Source organism: Sarcophilus harrisii, chromosome 4 (assembly GCF_902635505.1).
Source record: "Sarcophilus harrisii chromosome 4, mSarHar1.11, whole genome shotgun sequence".
Taxonomy (NCBI): Eukaryota; Metazoa; Chordata; class Mammalia; order Dasyuromorphia; family Dasyuridae; genus Sarcophilus; species Sarcophilus harrisii.
The window spans coordinates 401,598,244-401,617,458 of NC_045429.1; the positions used below are offsets into that span (position 1 = coordinate 401,598,244).

Sequence of the window (19,215 nt, forward strand, 5' to 3'; positions counted from 1 at the left end):
TTCATTTAAGGATCTGGCTCTAGCTACAGAACTCTTGTGGAAGCACTCTCTTTGCTTTCTCCAAAACATGAAAAATGTTCAGCCACTATTCAGTATAACCCCCAAAATGAAAAGAGAGCCAAAGGAACCACTGATAATAAGAATCACTACATGGAATTGTACTAGACTTGAAGAAAAGGGAATTGAAACTTAACTGGAGCCAGCTGGTGTTCCCAGAAACTACTTTAGATAGTGACTGAGACTGGTGAATTCTTTTATCTCCCAACACTCTAGGAGGCAGAAAACAACTAGCAAAAGGACATTAAAAATGAGGGATAATGCCTCAAAGATTATAATAGGGGAAAAAAAAAGCCCACAGCACCAGCAGATTAAATTAGTAGAAATGATTGTAAAAACCAGAAGGAAGGATAATGAGTACTAAATCCTCAAAGAGATTACAAAACTCTCTTTTAAAATATTATAGGATTTTAAGGAAAGTGAATCAATTCATGAAGAAATAAAGAATCCAGTGAACTTGAAGAGTACCTGTAACAACAAGAAACAAAAGAGTGGTTCTAAAAAGAAATGCAATTCATAAGGGAAGCAATTGGTAATATAGTTCACAGGATAGAGCTCTAACTTAAAAAAAAAAAAAAAAAAAGAATAGAGGGAAAAAAGATTGAATCCACAATGGAAAGTCTTTCTAAAGAAGTGAAAGAGATTACAGATTCAGAATACAAAAAAAAGAGAAAAATACAAATATGAAGGAAAATTTGAAAAAACAAAACAAAAGCAAAAAACAAACCTTTTCATACTTTGTGGTGACTAAGTATAAGTATTTCAATGACAACAATTTCTGTGTCCAGAAGAAAAACTTTCAAATATAAAGGAAAGAAAATTAAAGTTATACAATATTCTGCATTGAGGAGAGTCCACTCATAGGAAAGGATGGAATAATATATTCTGGAAAGCAGGAGTGTTCAAGCTTCAACCCAGAAAAATATGCCCTATAATCTAGAGAAGACTGGGCAATGCTCTCAAGCTTTTCCAGTCACCAATGGAGTGAAAAAAGACTGTGTGTCTTAGGTGAGAACAAACATGGAATCAAAGTCAGCTACTGCAACAATAAGTTCTTCAACTTGAAAAAGCTACAAGCCAAAACTAGAGTGGAAAGAGTATTGGTGCATGACTTTTTGTTTGCAGATGATTATGCGCTCAACACAGCCTTTGAAGCTGAGATGCAACAAAGCATGGATCAGTTTTCTGTTGCTGATGCTGATTTTGGCCTTACAGTTAATACAGGAAACACAGGTCCTCCATTAGCCAGCACCATACCAACCATATATGGTACCATCAGTTACAGTAAATGCTGAAGTTTTGAATGCTGTTGGCAAATTCACTTACCTCAGCAGTGTACTTTCTAGGATGCCCACATTTATAATGAGATTGACATATGCATTGCCTGAGCTAGCTCAGTGTTAGGGAGGCTCTGAAAGAAAGTGTGGGAAAAGAGATGTATTATTAGACTGACTACAAAACTGAAGAGCTACAGAGCTGTTATGCCTGTGAAACTTGGACAGTATACCAGCGCAATGGCAGGAAACGGAATTTCTTCCATTTATTGTCTTAGGAAGATTCTGAAGATCACCTGGCAGGATAAGGGACCAGACACTGAGGTCCTTTCTCAAATTAAACTGCCAACCATTTCAACTCTACTGCAGAGAGCACAACTCCATTGAGCTGGCCATATTGTTCAAATGCCAAATGTATACTTGCCAAAAGAATTCATACAGGGCAAGTGTACTTAAGATGATCAGGAAAAGCAATACAAGGATATTCTCAAGGCATCTCTTAAGAATTTTAGGACAGATTATATGACATGGGAGGAGACACTGCCACAGGACCACCCAGCATGGCTTGTCCTCATCAAGTACTGTGCTCTAAGGGCTAAGCAGAATTGAATTAGCCCAAAAGAAAGATGAAATGCACCAAATTAGAGAAGCTATTCCAAGTATTTATAGGTACTATTTGTGTCTGAACTTATGACAGAGCATTCTGATCTCAAGCTCATATTGATCTGTTCAGCCACAATTGACCATACTGTAACTGGACTCCAACACAGTATGTCATTTTGGTTCTCTTCATGTAAAAAGGAAAACAACCAATCAGTTAACAAGAATTAACAAAAGAGAGGCATTTGTGGTGTTTCTAACCTAGAATAGGGTGTAATGCTGGAGAAACTGAGGCAGGATAGAGATTAGAGAGTTGTTAATATTTTATTAATTGGAGAGCATAATTGACTGGACAGGACTCTCATCTCAAAGTATCTAGCGATGAATGGGAGAATCCCAAATCCTTATATACCTTTTACAAACAAAAAAGGGGGAACGAAGCGGGAAACTTCTTCACAGACCCATTTGGTTCTGTCAGGATTGGGGGGAGGCTATAAATTCTTTAAAAGCCAGAGTCAGGATGTCTGAATAAACAGCAGTAAAGATGTCAATGAGGTATCCAGCATAATGTTATCTTTTGGAATATTTTGGAAGGGTAGTGTCATAAATTCTTGGGGATAGGAGTTAGGAGTCAGGAAGTCTGATCTCCCCCTCTTCTTGAGTCTCACATTGACAATTTATAACCTTAGAGCAAATGGTCATCGGTCTTAATGGACCAAAGTGGGGTTTTACAATTAAGGGGATTGAGGCAGAATTGTGAAGGTTTTCTTGAGGCAGTCTTAGTTTCAGTTATAATCAAGAATTACTCCAAAATCGCAGCCAGCAGGTAAAAATGCAAACGTTTATTTCTCCTTCCAAAATAGGAGTTGTAGGCTATTCTTTCAGAGTGTCTCCTAAGTCCCACAAGAAGAACTAAAACCCAAGCTCCAAGAGCTCCCTATATATGTGGTCTCCCAAAGGTTAACTCTGCCTTCTGGAGGGAGAGGGATTCTGGGTTATCTCCCAGAGTGCTCTCTGGCCCTAAGGGAGGTGTGAATTTCGACTAATCCCTACTAAGCCCTGCATCCTCCCAAACGGGTGAATTCCATTGAGTACTTAGATACTTATGAGCTCTCTAGAGGTGTGAACACAAGCATTGTTTCTATCAGTTCCACCTAGTACCTTGTTTCAAGTTCTGGCCCAAAATATCTCTTTCTAAGATCAAATCAACTCCAATGGCTTAACACTTTGTAAAGATTCCAACACAGAATAGTTAAGGAAACTGAGATGGAACAATTCAGGGAAACTCAGTCAGGACAATAAGGGAAACTAGTGCAGGGAAATTGAGGTAGAACAGTTCAAAGAGACTGTGGCATAACAAGGGAAGTAAATACATAATGAAAAAGTAATGAATAAGCCATGAACCTATTTTCAGAAATTATTTTTTAAAGGAAGGGAGATCAATCTGTGGAGGAAAAAAATAAAGAACACAGTAAAGTTTTACTTGAGGAAAAGATACATGTGTATAAAAACATAAGTGAAACAAATTTGGAGAAGTAAATGTGGATGAGAAATGAGAATTGTTGGAAATACTTATGGTTTGCACAGCAGAAATAATTGGCAAAGTAGAAAAAACTTGAATCTATTATGGAAAGTCTCAACAGAGAAAGAAAAGTGAAGACAATTAAGACTACAAAATATTTAAAAGTGAAAGACAGTCTGGAAGAAGAGAAACAAAAGACAAAAAAATGCAAGAAATAATAAGCAATATTTATTGCTTATTAGCAATAGAACTTGTGAACACAGAAAGCAAAATTCCAAGTGAAATAAATAATCCATGATTTATCTTTGAAAAAAATCTAATATTTCAAATTCAAGACATGTAAGTGATTAAATTGAACAGTTTGAGGAGGGGAAAAAAAGTAAATTCTGAAAGTAGCTGGGAGAAAGGCTTTCAATACAAAGGAAAAGAAATTTGAATAACCTGAGGCCAGAAAATATGGGAAGGGAAGGAACAATGTCTTCCTAAGAGTAGTCAGAATACAGCCTTAGATTTCAATCTCCTCTGCATATCTGAGGTTAACTTTAAAAAACAAAAGGATATATTCATTAATAAAGAGATTATCAAAGCATTTTTAGGAAAAAAAAATATAAACCTGAAGAAATTATTTATATATTGTAGGAGTGATGAAAGAATACAATAGCCCAAGATAGAATATTACCACAGCAATGAAAATGATAGCAGAGACACTCATTTCTAAATGTATACAGGGAGAGAGGAATAAAGGTGGAAGTATATAGATATATAAAATCAATAAGCATTCCCCAAAAGATAAGTAATCAAATGATACTAAGAGAAACTTCTTAAAAGAAAAAGTACAACTACATGAATAATTCTCTAAATCACTAGGAAGAAGAGAGATGTAAGTAAAAACAAATGCTAGGTTTCACCCCATTTCCTGCAAATTGGCAGAGGACAAAAATAGCATATAGTCAAAATCAGAGGGGTTGTGGAATGATAGGCACATTACTGGGCTTATATAAGCAAGTTCATATACCAAAATGTTCATAGCAGCACTTTTTGGGATAAAAAATTGAAAACAAGTACAATCCATCAACTGGAGAATGGCTGAAAAAATGATGGTGATGAATAGAGAGAGATACATGGCACAATCTACATGAACTGATGCAGAGTGAAGTAAGGAAAACCAAGAAGATAGCATACTTAATGACTATAGCAATGTAATGACAATGTAAACAGAATTTGTAAATTTGTAAATATTGTAAATGACAAAAGTTAAATAATAAAATTATAATAATGTGTCAGTCATGACTCAAATGAAGAAATACAAGAGGACACCATATATTTTTGGACTTTTTAGTTTGCCATTCTGTTATACTGATTTTTTTTTTTTTCATTTTTTCTTTTGTCTCTATAAGCACTATTTGTTCTAGCAGTCTTAGTTCTCTGAGAAGAAGAGGCCTACTGAAGAAAACTATAATGATTAAAAAACAGACATCAATAAAAATTTATTGAAGAAACAAACATGGAGGAGAACAGAAACTTAACTATTGATTTTAAATGTGAAAGAATATAAGCAGTCCAATAAAAGTCCAAAAAAAAGAATGGATAAGAAAACAAAACCGTAGAATCTTTTTTTTTATGAGGATCATCTCTAAAAAAGCAGACACACAATAAATCAAAAAGAGACCCAAAACAGAACTCTCCCAGTATCTCATGAATTAAAAAAGCAACAGTTGCAATCTCTCTGCAAGACAAAAATCAAAATTCGCTGTATCATTAAATAAGGAATTTACATTATATTCAAAAGACAGTAACATATTAATAATAAACATGCACTAAATGACATAAATTCATAAAAGTGAAACTAACTCAAGTGACACTGAACCATGAAAATAATCATTTCTCCAGAGAAAGAATAACAAAGAGTATTCCTCAGATGCCAAATAGATTAGATGATTACCACAATCTTCTGATGGAGGTATTAAATTCTGTACAGTAAAGCTCTTGCTTGTAAAACAACTGAAATCAATTTAGAAAACATAGCCCATTTCTAGGTAGTTGTGATGGCTGTGATTATTTTAAATGGGGCATCTCTTATTATCTCCAGAGGGGCTTTGTGATAGATAGAAATGCTGAGGATTTATATGGCTTTGTTTTATATCTTGCAACTTTGCTAAAACTGTTGTTTCAACTGGCTTTTTAATTGAATCTCTAGGATTTTTCAAGTATATCATCATATTATATACAAAAGGAAATAGTTTTATTTCCTCATTACTCACTCAAATTTCTTCAATTTCTTTTTCTTCTATTATTGTTACTTCTAGTATTTGTAATACAATATTGAATAATATTGGTAATAAAGGCCATCCTTCTTTCATTCCTAATCTTACTGGGAAGGTTTTTTAACTTATTTCTTTAATAGTATTTGCTAATGTTTTTAGGTATATGCTACTTATCATTTTAAGGAAACATCCTTTTGTGCTTATGCTTTCCAGTGTTTTTAACAGGAATCTTTTGTTGGGCAACTAGATTTGACTTAAATGAACTAGAGAAGGGTAGGAGTAGAAGCAAAACAAGACAGTGTCAAAATCCCTACCTTCTCTGCCACTGGTGCCTAGAAGGAGATTTCTCAGATATCCCCCTTCATAGTCTTCTCTTCTCAAAGACTTATAATTTACATGAAATTATAATTTACATAATACCAGGCCTACTTTTGGCAAAGTCAGCCTTTTGTGGCACTATGAGAGGAAGAAGAAGCAGCTTCCATAACTTGGATATATTTGTAATTTCCTCATTCATCCTCTTTCTGTCTTCCAAAGATGGCCCTTAGAATCCAAAAAACACTGTAACTGGGGAATCATTTTCAACTGCTGTTTGGGGTAGATGGCTATGAAGTACTTTTCTGCCTGAAGTCTTCTAATTTTTTAACAATTGCATAAAACAATCATTTGTAATAGGTAATTAGAAACACTTATTTTAGAAATCACAACCATATACCTAAAACACTTTCAGTTATACATAAAGTAAGAACAATGCTTCTGTATACTTTCAGAATAAAACTATTTTTCTCATCCTTTGGGCAAAATAATCTGCCAGTATAACTTTTATTAAAAAAAAAAAATTAGAGGAGGATTCCATCAGATTAAAAATAATTCCTCCTCTACACAAATTATTCACAAAAATTGAGAAGAAAAACATTCAAAAATAAAGAGAACTATATGTAGGCCTAAATTATCAAGTATTGGTTAAAATTTTTCAAGCAAAATCCTTGCAAAAGGCTAGCAATTTATTCCGAAAATCATTCACTGTGATGTAGAATTTATACCAGAGAAGCAAGGATGGGTTAACATTAGGAAAATATTGTAACTAATTATGTTAAAAATAAAAGCATGTCAGACCATATTGTTATATCAGTAGACACAGAAAAAAAGTCTTTGAAGAAATATAATTATCAATAAATATTTGTTAACTGCCTACTATGTGTCAAGCATTGTTCTGAGTCCTTGGGATGCACAAAAAAGAAACAGTATATTTGCAAGGATCTTATATTCTAATAGTAGAGCCAACAATTATATATATATTCAACATAAATATAAAATGAACAGATGCAAATATATACAATGCTAATACAAAGTAGTTTGGAAGGGAGGGTGCTAGCAGTTGGGAATATTAAGAAAAGTTTCATTTAGAAGGTTGTGCTAGACAGAAGTAAGATAGGATTGCATTCCAGGCTTGTGGAAGTTGCAAAGGTTTGAATATAGGAGATAGTGTATTATGTTTGTTATGTTGGAATGTGGGTGGCAGACTAATGTACATTGGGGTTAAAAAGCAAAAGTCAGGTTATATAGGACTTTAAAACCTAAACAAGAATTTATCTTTTAACCTAGAGGCAATAGGGAGCAACTGCAGTTCTGGAGTACATATACAAGGGTAAGGATCACACAATGATCCTTAACAAGGGTCATTTTTCCGTCATGATTTTTAATGTAGTCAGTCATGACAGTTGTGTGACTTCTCCCTTCTCTTATTGAGAAGCTGGTGATTAGGGATGAAGTCAGGTGATGGGAGTATTCTGGAGCTGGATAAATAGTGATAGAAAAGGAAGTGGAATAAAGGACCAAATTAAGGCATTTAAGGAATCTGAGTTAGTCGGGTTCATCTACATAGATAGTAAAATCCCTTAGTTTAAGAGCCACTTAGAGAGGGGAGAATGATGATGAGCAAGTGCTGAATTCCTTGACAAAGTTGGGATCAGTGTAATACTATGGCTTCTCTAATTGTGATTGAGTGGGTGTCAAAGGTTGCTTTTTGAACAGTGCAACTGGAGATTCAGGAAGTGACATTGTAACTGCTTTAGGGCCACAATATCTGATTGTGTGAGAAAAATGTAGTCCATATATTACTGTTCTGTAAGAAATGACCAACAGGATGATTTTAGAAAGGCCTGGAGAGACTTACACGAACTGATGCTGAGTGAAATGAGCAGGACCAGGAGATCATTATATACTTCAACAACAATACTAGATGATGACCAGTTCTGATGGATCAGGCCATCCTCAGCAACGAGATCAACCAAATCATTTCTAATGGAGCAGTAATGAACTGAACTAGCTATACCCAGAAAAAGAACTCTGGGAGATGACTAAAAACCATTACATTGAATTCCCAATCCCTATATTTATGCACACATGCATTTTTGATTTCCTTCACAAGCTAATTGTACAATAATTCAGAGTCTGATTCTTTTTGTACAGCAAAATAATGTTTTGGTCATGTATACTTATTGTGTATCTAAGTTATATTTTAATATATTTAACATCTACTGGTCATCCTGCCATTTAGGGGAGGGGGGGGGGGGGTAAGAGGTGAAAAATTGGAACAAGAGGTTTGGCAATTGTTAATGCTGTAAAGTTACCCATGTATATATCCTGTAAATAAAAGGCTATTAATTAAAAAAAAAAAAAAAAAAAAAAAAAAGAAAAATGTAGTCCATGCTAGAGAAGGTAGTATCCCCAGAGGGGGCTGAAGTAGAAGCCAATATGGGTAGGTTTGAGGAGGATAAGTGAAAGAACAAGAGGAAAAGTTTGCAATGTTTCCTTCTAGATGTGTATTGATTGATTGGCATGATTTAGGGAAAGAAAGAAGAGAATCTACAAAGGTTATAAGGGGCAGCAGATGAATAATGATGCTCACAATCCCCAAGGGCTATTGATTGTAGTAGAAGTGGCCAGTTAGCCTGGGTTTGATAGTCCCCTGAGATGGTTGGTGGAAAAGGGTGATAGGATGGGAGAGTGGGAAATGCTCTCCCCCAGACAAATGGGCTGTTTGATGATCCTCTCATTTGACATTCATTTTCTCTTTTATGTCTTTGCTTTGTCTGTTCTTTTGTACTTCCTTTTTACCTCTGCCCTGTTCAAGATCCTCTCTTCTTTTAAATGCAGTTCAAATACCATCTTCTAAGTTATACATTTTTCTTCCTTTTCAGAATACTGTGCTTTTAATTAACTACTTTGATTCTGTATGTATACTTACTTCCTGTATATTATTCACTTTCATTTATTTATAATTATGCTTTATGTATGTTTATACATATTTATTTATGCTGACATATATTTGTTACCTCTCTTATTAGAATGTGAATTCTTTACAGTATGAATTATTTCATTGTGCTTGTGTCCTCAGCATCTAGCAGAGTTGATTTATTGCTTGGAATCTATATATGGGTTCAATCCCAACCTGACCTTACATTGAAATTGTTCTTATTTATCTTCAGGGTTGTCTGATAGAGAGAGGCAGAGAAGCAGTGATGGACAGTAGTCCTTATTTATATTTAAAGAACTCAAAACCTCTATTAAATATAGTAAGCCTAGAAGGATATTTTTTAAATAAGCAAAAAATGATTTTTTTAAAAAATACCTGCTTAATCGGTCAGTAAGCATTTATGTGCCAGGCACTGTGCTAAGTATTGGTGTTACTAAGAAAGGCAAAAGACAGTTTCTTCCCTTAAGGAGCTCACAGTCTAATATGGGAAAAAAACAAGCAAATGGATATATACTAACAAGTTGTGTACAAAATAAATAGGAAATAATTAACAGGAAATGCACTAGAAATAAAAGAAAACTGGAAAAATATAATGAAGATAGGTTATAAAGGGCATCCAGACAGTTATGGTGTCAGGTGGTGAAGGGGATAAGAGAGTCAAGAAGACTTAGATTTAAATCCAGCCTCGGGCACTTATTGGCTGTGTAATGTTGGGCAAGTCATTTATCCTGGGTTTGTCTCAGTTTTCTCAATTGTAAAATGGGTATAATGGTATCAACTTCCCAGGGCTGTTGAGAAGATCAAATGAGTTATTTGTAAAGTGTACAGTGCCCGACATATAATAAGTACCATATGGATGCTAGTTTTGTGATTGATGTTGTTAGGTAGCCTACAATTTACCCATGAGCAGTTACTGGGGACAAGGGGATCTCAGTGATGACATGCAGAGAATACTCAATATTTGTCCTTTGTCGGTACTTATATGTAGGTGTTGGCAACTTTTATAAGTAATATAAGTTGATGTTCCTCTTAAAAGAGAAGCTCAAGCAAAGAGGTTCGAGCTAAATTAATAAATAGAAGGATTAATTGCAAAGACGTGATTGAATCCATGAGAATCATATTATTTATGGGATCCTAGAGATGAAAGAGACTCAGAGGTCTCTAAGTCAAGCCTGTAGGTGAACGGAATGTTCTGTTCTGTATGATGTATTTAGCAAATCTTACCTGTTCTATAGATTTTACTTGTGTAGAAGTGAGATTTTACTTACTATTTTGTGAATCATATGTTTCTGTTGATTTCTATTTTCCATTGATTTTCTCTTTTACAACTTCTCAGGCTGGAGTAAGACAACTTTACGTACAGATTGACTTTGCTGCCATGTAGTGAATCATCAGAAATTGTGCTCTTTGGACCAAAGTTTTCTGGTACTATACAATCTAAAGCATTGTGTCCTCATCTTTTATAAAATAGAGCCATCACCACTACAACTTCCAAGGTGAAGAAGACCAAGTAGATGCATCTTTTATGATCTAGTGGAGGAGTTCTCTTCTAAGGAGCCAAAATTAAAAAGATCTGTCCTGGACTTTTGGTCTTGTTTTTTGTGCCCTCTTTTTCCAAACCACTTTTTTTTAAAGGTTTCTTTTTATTTCTTTTCTACTATCATATCTTTATTTCAGTAGAAATTCAGATTGTGGGCCTGTGATCATTGGTAATGTTTTCTCTGAAGCTACTGAAACCACAGCTCATTCCCCACAAACCAGTGTTATTAGAAAAGAAAAAAAAAGTTTAAAAAAGGAAATCTGTTTTGTATGTAATGTCATATTGTTGACATTCTTCAATATAATCATATGTTTGTAAAATTGTTTGTACTTTGCAAACTTAATGAACCAAACCATATTGGGTTTTCAAAGTGCCTTTGCTTCAGAAAATATATTTGCCAGCACAGAAATGTAACGTCAGGGGGTTTTATTTTTTTTTTTTATGGGCATACTGTAACTTGTACAAAATAAGACTTGCTACTGATGTATACTGAATTTATTTTTGTGTACTTCAAGCATAGTTTTAAATGTATAAAAATTCCCTTTTATTGTTTTATCTTGTCAAAATAAAAAGGTATTACTTTTTTTAAAAAAAAATTCATGATCACATAAATTACTCTTTTGAGTTGTTTTCAAAGATTTACAAATACATCCATTGTACAAAATGGCTGTTTTGGTTTGATTAAATGTGTTAATCTACAAATCATTTTAGTAAAAACCATTCTTTATATGGGAAGCAAGCCTAAAGGCTCCCTTGCCATTTTTATGGAGTTTATAAATAAATGAAAGGAAAGGATACTTACTGGCTCCTGGGGGGGGGGGGGGGGGGGGTGGAGATGGTGATTTGTGTTTTTTCTTTTCATTTTTCAAATGCTGATATTTTTTAGCTTTTTTTTTTCCCAGTGCAAAGCTTTGCATTTGTGAAATTGCTTTGAGTAACTCCCTGAAGTTTGAATATAATGAATTTAGATGAACTATTTCCAGTTTTCTAAATGGAAAGTCAGGAGATCCTGAGACTAAATAAACCATGGGAGGTGAGTTTAGCACTGGACCTAACACAGGTATCTTAACCACAGGTGAAGATAAGTAATTCTTATGGACAAGCATTGATACTTTGAAAGGAATACTGAAATGGATAACTCTTTTTCTACTTATAAATTAAATTTTCATTTCATGTTAAAAATGGATATAACTAAGAAAAAAACTTAACATTAAACATTAAAAATGAATATTTGAGAATATTAGTGAATAACAAGTTCTTAATTTTCCATTGTGAATGAAAAAATGTTCATTTTCTACCATGGTATAATTTAATTATCTGATTTCTTTATCTCTGACCTCCAGTCTTAAAAACCAAGCATTTATGGTGCATTCAAATATGTCAATGGTTTCCACATAAGGAAAAGAAAACAAGTAATAGATTATCATTAGGAAAATTATCTACCTTGTCTATGCATACATATATATGGACTAAATTATGGATTTACTGCTGCTGATTAGTAGGAAGTACATATACTTTTGTTGTAAATTTATTTGTAGTTTCAGAGCTGTAAGATTTGTTAGAGATATTTGCTGAACCTAAAATCAATGCAGTTGTAATCAATTTAATTGACATAATCATTGGAGTCTTATAAAGGGGTGAGAAAAATACATATTCCCATGATTCTGCTTTTCTAATGTCCCAAACATTATTAAGCCTGTGAAATTCTTGATTTGTACTTTATGCTTATCACAAAAATATATTCATATTATAGAAAAATAATAGAATCAGTATGACTTAAGACAAATGAATATAGAAGAATATAAAACATTTCTAATGTGGAGAATGAAATTTTCACTAAGTGGGTATGTGCATGATTGTTGTATGGGTTTTGAAGAAGTACTAGGTACTCATTCTTATGGTCATTATGTATACTATCTGCTATTCAGCAGAAAGAAGGATTTTTACAGACACTAATCTGAGCCACTCTACTTTTTAATGAAGAAAAGTCTTTTTTTTATTAAATTGTCTTCACAATGCACACTAAGAAGTTGCATGGATATTATACATTTTCCATTTGATGACAACTTAGAGATATTGGATTAATGAATAAAATTATTATCATTGCTTCTACCCTACAAGTAGGAGCCTGAATCACAAGGCTGCGTTTAGTTAAAATGAATGTATATTATATTTAAAGTATAGTAGTAACCACCTTCTTATTCTTTCCATGAATGACTGATTTAACAGCCTTCTTGGTAAAAGTGTATTACTTCAGATTATTTTGCCAAGAAATAATTAATTTGTTGTTAATTTTCTCTTTTAGAGAAAAGATTAGTAATCATTGTTGGACTGTAGAACTTTTGTAGTTTTACAAAAACAAATTTTTTTTTTTTGGTAAAACTGAGACTTTGCTAACATTTAACAAAATAAAACCCCATTCACTGAAAAAAAAATTTGTATTGCTAAGGGAACATTTTACCTTGCAATGAAACTTCCCTAAACAAATTTACGTGTACTTTTTTACATATATAACTTCGTGCTTTTGCTAACTTCCAAATGCAGATTCTTGTCTAGTCTTTCTGTTAGCTAGAAGTAGACAAGCCCTCATATTCTCTTGGCTAGAACAGACTGCAGCATTCTAGGAGATATAATGGGTAAGTGAGATTATATAGGAAAAATATTGGGCATTCTTGTCATGTTAAGCTGATATCATGTTAAGTCTCATTTGGCATTGTGCTTTCCCTTGTCTCCTTAGAGTTCTTTATATTCTTCTTAAACAAGCTTAGCTAAGTATCAGGAGTGTTTTTAATTGTAGAATCATAGAAAATCATTATATTTTTAAGCAAGTGGGTAAGAAGTAGCAGTGTTGAGAAAACTTAATGCAAAATATTTTATTCAGCTAATTACAAAACTGAAAGATATCATACCAGTCATTTGACATCTGAGAACAGAGGGCAGAGAGGTAAAGTTACTTCCCTAAGATTTTACAACTATTAGTAGCAAATTTTTAGCCTCTGATAGACAGTCTGATAGTCTTTTTATTACATTGTGCTGCCTCCCCAGCATATCATTATTTCCAGACATTCTAATCATTTTATAAATTTGCTCAAAGTATACCTAATCAGTGATATAGCAAAAACACTTTAATGAAATCTGATTCTGTATCAAGTTAAGGTCCATCTTTTGATTTCTTAATTGATATTTTTTTAAAGTAACGTATCTGTTATTACATTAATTCTTAATACTCTAATATAAAAAAAAATTAGCCTCTTTTGTTAACCTCAGCATTTAAAATATATACAAAAGATGTTGAAACTTCTGCATAAGATATTTTCCCTTGGTAAATGTTTGTTTTCTCTGCATTAAATTAAGATTTTTACTTGTTCATGTTTATTAAATTTTAGAGCTTTAGAAAACAGAAAGGTAACTCAAGGATGACCTGATTTTAGTTATAGTTATATAGATTTACACTTGTAAGGAATTTTATATTCATCATTTAATTCACTCTATATATGTGAAGAAACTGGGACTGGAGAGATTAAAGACCTACCATAGTCAGTCGGCTAATAAGCATCAAAGCCACAATATTTTTCATTGAAGAAATAGATTTATCTTTAAGTTTGTTCTCAGTTGTGCAGTTTTGAGCATTCCTACCATCATAAAATCACTGAATCAATTATAGATGGCTTTTTTTTTTTTTTTAAGCAAGAAGAGGGCTCTACAGTCTCTTTAACAACTTTTAGTATTCTTTTTTTCCAATTATTTCTTTTTTTTTTTTTCCTGGCTTCAAGATTTTGAAAATTGATCCCTGAGTGCCTTCAAAACCATATGCGTCAGCTCTAGTTGCTCTTTACTGACTTACTTTAAGTGCCATTTCCACTTGTTTGTAACAACGCATCAGACACTAAATGTGGTTGTTGTGATGCTGTGAATAGAAGCATTGACAAATCTGTTGCATATCAGTGTGTTATCCTCTTAGTTTTACATGTAAGTATTCTTGGGATGATTTGATTACTTCATTTCCCCCTACTTTGTGAGGCAGTTTACCTCATAATTATCTACCAGTAATCATTTTCCATGTTTTGCAAAATGAATTAACTGGCCTGATTTTTACCATCAAAACATTAAAAAACAAACTATACAGATTATTGGGTAACATTTTTGCACGAAGAAATGAAATTCAGTACTCAGTTTAGACAGAATGTCTTTAATCATATTTTTGTGAGGCCATTAAATTTTTTTACTAATTGCAAAGAAATTTGATTCCAGGAACTGTGAAATGTATTAGCATTTTATGAATTTATCATGCCCAAATTTTTAATGTTGGGAATAAATTCTATCTGCATGATCCCGTCATTAGTGATGTTTACATTCTTAGACCATCTTGTCCTCAGTGTCTAGTATTAATAAGATCCACTGCACTGCTGAGTAGAAATAGATGACTTTAAATAGTAAATACTGTCTTTTTCTATAACAGATAGATTAATTTAATTTCATGGAGACTCTCACAAGGTAGACAAATTAATGGGAACTTTTAGAAAGGATAAATGGAGCCCCATCACAATCCCTTATTTGCCAAATTCTTTAATTTAATTTATTGAAGATTTCTTTTCCTTACCTAATTAGCTATTCAATTTGATAGAGATGTTGAAATAGGATTTTATATAAAGTTTTATTTTAGATGTTAAGAATCAAATCTTTTGTGTAAAGTGATGAGCTATACAAAGAATCAAGCAATTGAGTTTATAAGAAAAATAACATCCAATTTAAAACTATTTCTAAATGCAGAAAATTTGTTTTTTTTAAATTTGTTAATTATAATAGTGTTTGAAAGCATTATACCATAAATTCCTTGAGGAAAGGGAACTATGTCTTACATTTCTGAGTTCTCTGCCAACACCTAACACAGTGTTTGTACAAAAGAACCTAATAAAGGTACTTGTTCAATATTAAATAAATGGGTATTATGAGTATATTGAGTAGAGCAGCCCTAAAGTCAGGAGAAAGTAATAAGCATGGTACAATGATTCTTTAAGCATTCCTATTGTATTTTATACAAAATAAAGGACTGTCATTTAAATTGGAATTAAAAAAGACATTGCTGAGGTAGATTTTATTTTTAACAAATGAAGTAGAAGCAGGAGAAAGACATTGTTTGCATTGTATATTGTCACATAGCAAATTCGTAGAACTGAGGCTATAAAACCTAAGATGTCTTGAGTTTAGATATTTTTTACACAACATTCTAAAGTCAAACTTGTCTCCATTTTGTGTTGAGCACTCCCATGTTTGTGTAAGTTTTGATGATATAGATATTTAGCATAATGTTAGAAAGATATAGGGTTTTTTGATTGTAGTGTATCAAGCTGGAAACCAATATGGTTACCAAATTCTTTTAGAGTAAGGAGGCTCTACACACTTATAAACAATTTTTGCGTAATAAATCATTTTTATATTTTTACTTTAATTCTCTTTCTTCTACCTCTAAATACCTTAGGTTGCAGTAGCCATCCTGCCTTAAAGCTCTCTGCTCCAACATACTGCCACTTCTTTAAATTTCTAGTCTTTTCCTATGACAGGAAAACTTGCTTACTGAAATTTAATTACATGTAGTGTGTTTTTCAGACTGGTTGGAGACTCTGTCCTAGATATGTTAGATTACAAGTAGTAGGTTTTAAGTTTTCATAAATCATGTCTGCATTTACTTCAACTGCAGTAAACCTCAGTAACTTGGTTACTACATAGGGGTGTGTGAGTGAGTATGTAAGAGTGTGTGTGTGTGTGTGTGTGTGTGTGTGTGTGTGTGTGTGTGTGTGTGTGTAAAAATTAGTGTGGATTTTATGAACAGCTACAGAGTAGGATATTTTGCATCTGAAGCACTGTGAATAAATGTGTGTGTGTGTGTGCGTGCGTGCACGCCCACACGCACTTGTAAAAATTAGTGTGGATTTTATGAAGTTACAGAGTAGGATATTTTGCATCTGAAGTACTGTGAATAAAAAGTTGCCAAAAACCATTCCAAGCAGTAGACACTAAACTGAGCTGCAGAGTACATAACCTTCCTGCTTCCTCTTATTAAGGTTTAAATTTTTGGTGAAGTCTGGGGCATCCAACCAAGTCTTTAATACCAACCCATAATGCATATGGAATAAAATTTTAAAGATTTTGTTGTAATTTGGTTTTTAAATGCTGAAATAAGAAATTCTAATATGCTCAAGTGCAATAGAATAAATCTATAAAGGTATATTCCACCCTTTCTACTTGAAGACAGTAATATGTAAAGTATAACATCAAATGTATTTTTAAAAAGGACCATGAAAGATATTGTATGAAAATGTTCTTTCAATAAAACTTTGGTTTAAAAATCTGTATCTGAATTGTTTTTGTTAGTACTCGGTACTTAATTGAATTCTGAGCTGCAGCAACAAATCGAAGTGGAGATGAGGGGAAGAAATCTCAAAATGATCCTTATTTCCCCAAAATATAAAAGTGTGTGTGTATGTATGTATTTATATATTTATCCACACGTATATATGTGTATATACATGTATGTATTTATATATTGTAAAAGAAGGGAACAATTATTGTGGTTGATAAGGAGAGCAGTATTATTAGAGCTTGAGATTTGCCTTGAATTACTGTCTGTTTCTCAGACATCAGAGATCACCAATGCATAACTCAACAAGCATTATCAAGTTAGATTTGTTCTTTTGGAAAGAATGGAAGAAGTTCCAAGTTTGAGTAGTTCTCTCTTTTTCAACCATGGGTTTGACAGTGAGTACAAGTATAAAAAAGAAAAAATGATCAGGACTACATGATTACAAGCTTGATTTGAACTCTTCATGATGGGTAAGTGGCAAAATGAAAACTGATTAATTTTTTCAACTTAGGTTAATTGCTTTGTAACTTCAAGTGATGAAAGCAGTTTACCTTTCCTTTCCTTAGGAAAAAATATGGCAAATTAAGTCTTTAGAAATGCACACCTGGGTGGAGTTTAAAATACTGACCTAGTCAGAATTAATAGTTTATTTTTGGAATGCTCTGTTTTGTGGTATTCAGTTCTTTCTCTTGGTGGCCTGGAACCCAGGTCCCTTTTATCCACTTAACCATTAGAAACTCACTTGTTAAACATTTATTAGTGTTTACTTTTTTTCTCTCTAAACAGAAGCAAATGTCTTCCATGGAGAATTCATTCCTACTTCTTGGCAAGGGTAGGAAGCTAACAAGAATATGGTGCTGGTTATGTGTATGTAGTTGGTGGGATTAAGAGTATGGTGGTGTTCCTGTGATCTGGAAAAAATCTATAAAATGTTTTGATCCTCCCTCTGCACCAGAGAAGATTGAATTTTTTCCTTTTCTTTTTATGGGGTTTTCTTTTATGTCTTATAGTGCCTTATTGTAAAATTTAGTTAACTATTTATTTGGTCATAGACTATTGTTTGCTGGCTTTTGAACATTGTCTGCAGCTTCCATAAAACTCTTCAAAAATTCCTGTTTAATTTCTTACACCAATAATTGATATATTGAAATTGCAGTAAGGAAAGTTCTGATGTGGAAAAGAGAACTATATGTAGCATTTGAATTGGGCTTTATAGAACGGATGGAAAAGGTAGCAGAGAAAGGGTGGGCAAAGGCTGGGATACTGGATGGTACTATGTAGGGGAAAATGACAAAGAAATCCATTTTGATGAGAATATGTGGAAGATAACAATCTGATAAAAAAGGATTGGGAGTAGAAAATGGCTAAGCGGAATTGTAGAGGACCTTGAAAGTCAGTCAGCTCCCGTCCCCCAACTCTTTTCTGGTAAATAGTCCCCATTTCTGCATATTCATTTTTTATGTCTTGCCTTTGTTCCTTATAGTTTCCTTTACCTTACTTTCCCCTTTTGTTGGTCTAAAATATACCTATCTATTACTTAAAGTACCACCTTGTGGTGGTGTTGGAACACTCAAGTCCACACTGATGAATTCTCTGAACCACTGTACAATATTGTGAAAAGGAGGGGAAAGTGCTTAGATTTGGCATCTGAAAACCTGTGTTCAAATCCTGTCTTAGCTATTTAGTCATCCTGATTAGTGTAAGTAATGAACCATCAGAAGTGGTCATAGGTACTCAAAGTGGTAATTATGTAAAATATGGTCATTGCTTCCAACCCATTGGGAATATGTAGTGCAAATTATCGACAAATCATTTAATCTCTGGACCTCAGTTCCATCATCTTTGAAATGAAGCTGTTGAATTAGAGCTGACAGATTTCAGAACTAAATAGGTGATTTCTATCTTGTTAGTGTTTGCATTTGTGACTGTTTGTTCCCTTAAACTAGAGACTGTCTTTTTCCTTTATTGTTTCTCTCCCACAGTATTTGATGTGATTCATCAAACAAAACAGACATTCCTAGATATGAGGGAACAAAAAGCAATCTCTTTTTTTATATGTTTGAATGTTCATACACCCATTTATTTCCCTCTCCCCCTACACACCACTTCTTGTCCTTGGAAGTGACTCGTGGCGACGACACTGAAAAGTTAGGAAATTTGCCTAACAGGATAGAGAAAAAAGGCAGGCAAGAGAATTGGAAAAGTTTTGTCATATCCAATTCCTCATGTGAAGAATAATTCTCTGCAGCTAGGTTGTATTAATAACTTGGATCTCAGATGAAATCAGATCACCTTTTAAACAACTCACATATGACAATGGCAATTGTTCCCCATTACA

At 33.4% G+C, this 19,215-nt stretch overlaps 1 protein-coding gene across 1 annotated transcript in view; it reads left to right on the forward strand.

Annotated features, from left to right (window-relative positions):
* SLC30A7 (solute carrier family 30 member 7) overlaps window positions 1-10,418 on the forward strand; it is a 74,913-nt gene extending 64,495 nt beyond the window's left edge. Inside the window, exon 11 of the mRNA XM_031967167.1 lies at window positions 10,313-10,418. Coding sequence (XP_031823027.1) covers window positions 10,313-10,360 — 48 coding nt within the window. The 3' untranslated portion in view covers window positions 10,361-10,418. The remainder of the gene's footprint in view (window positions 1-10,312) is intronic.
* Window positions 10,419-19,215: the final 8,797 nt, after the last annotated feature.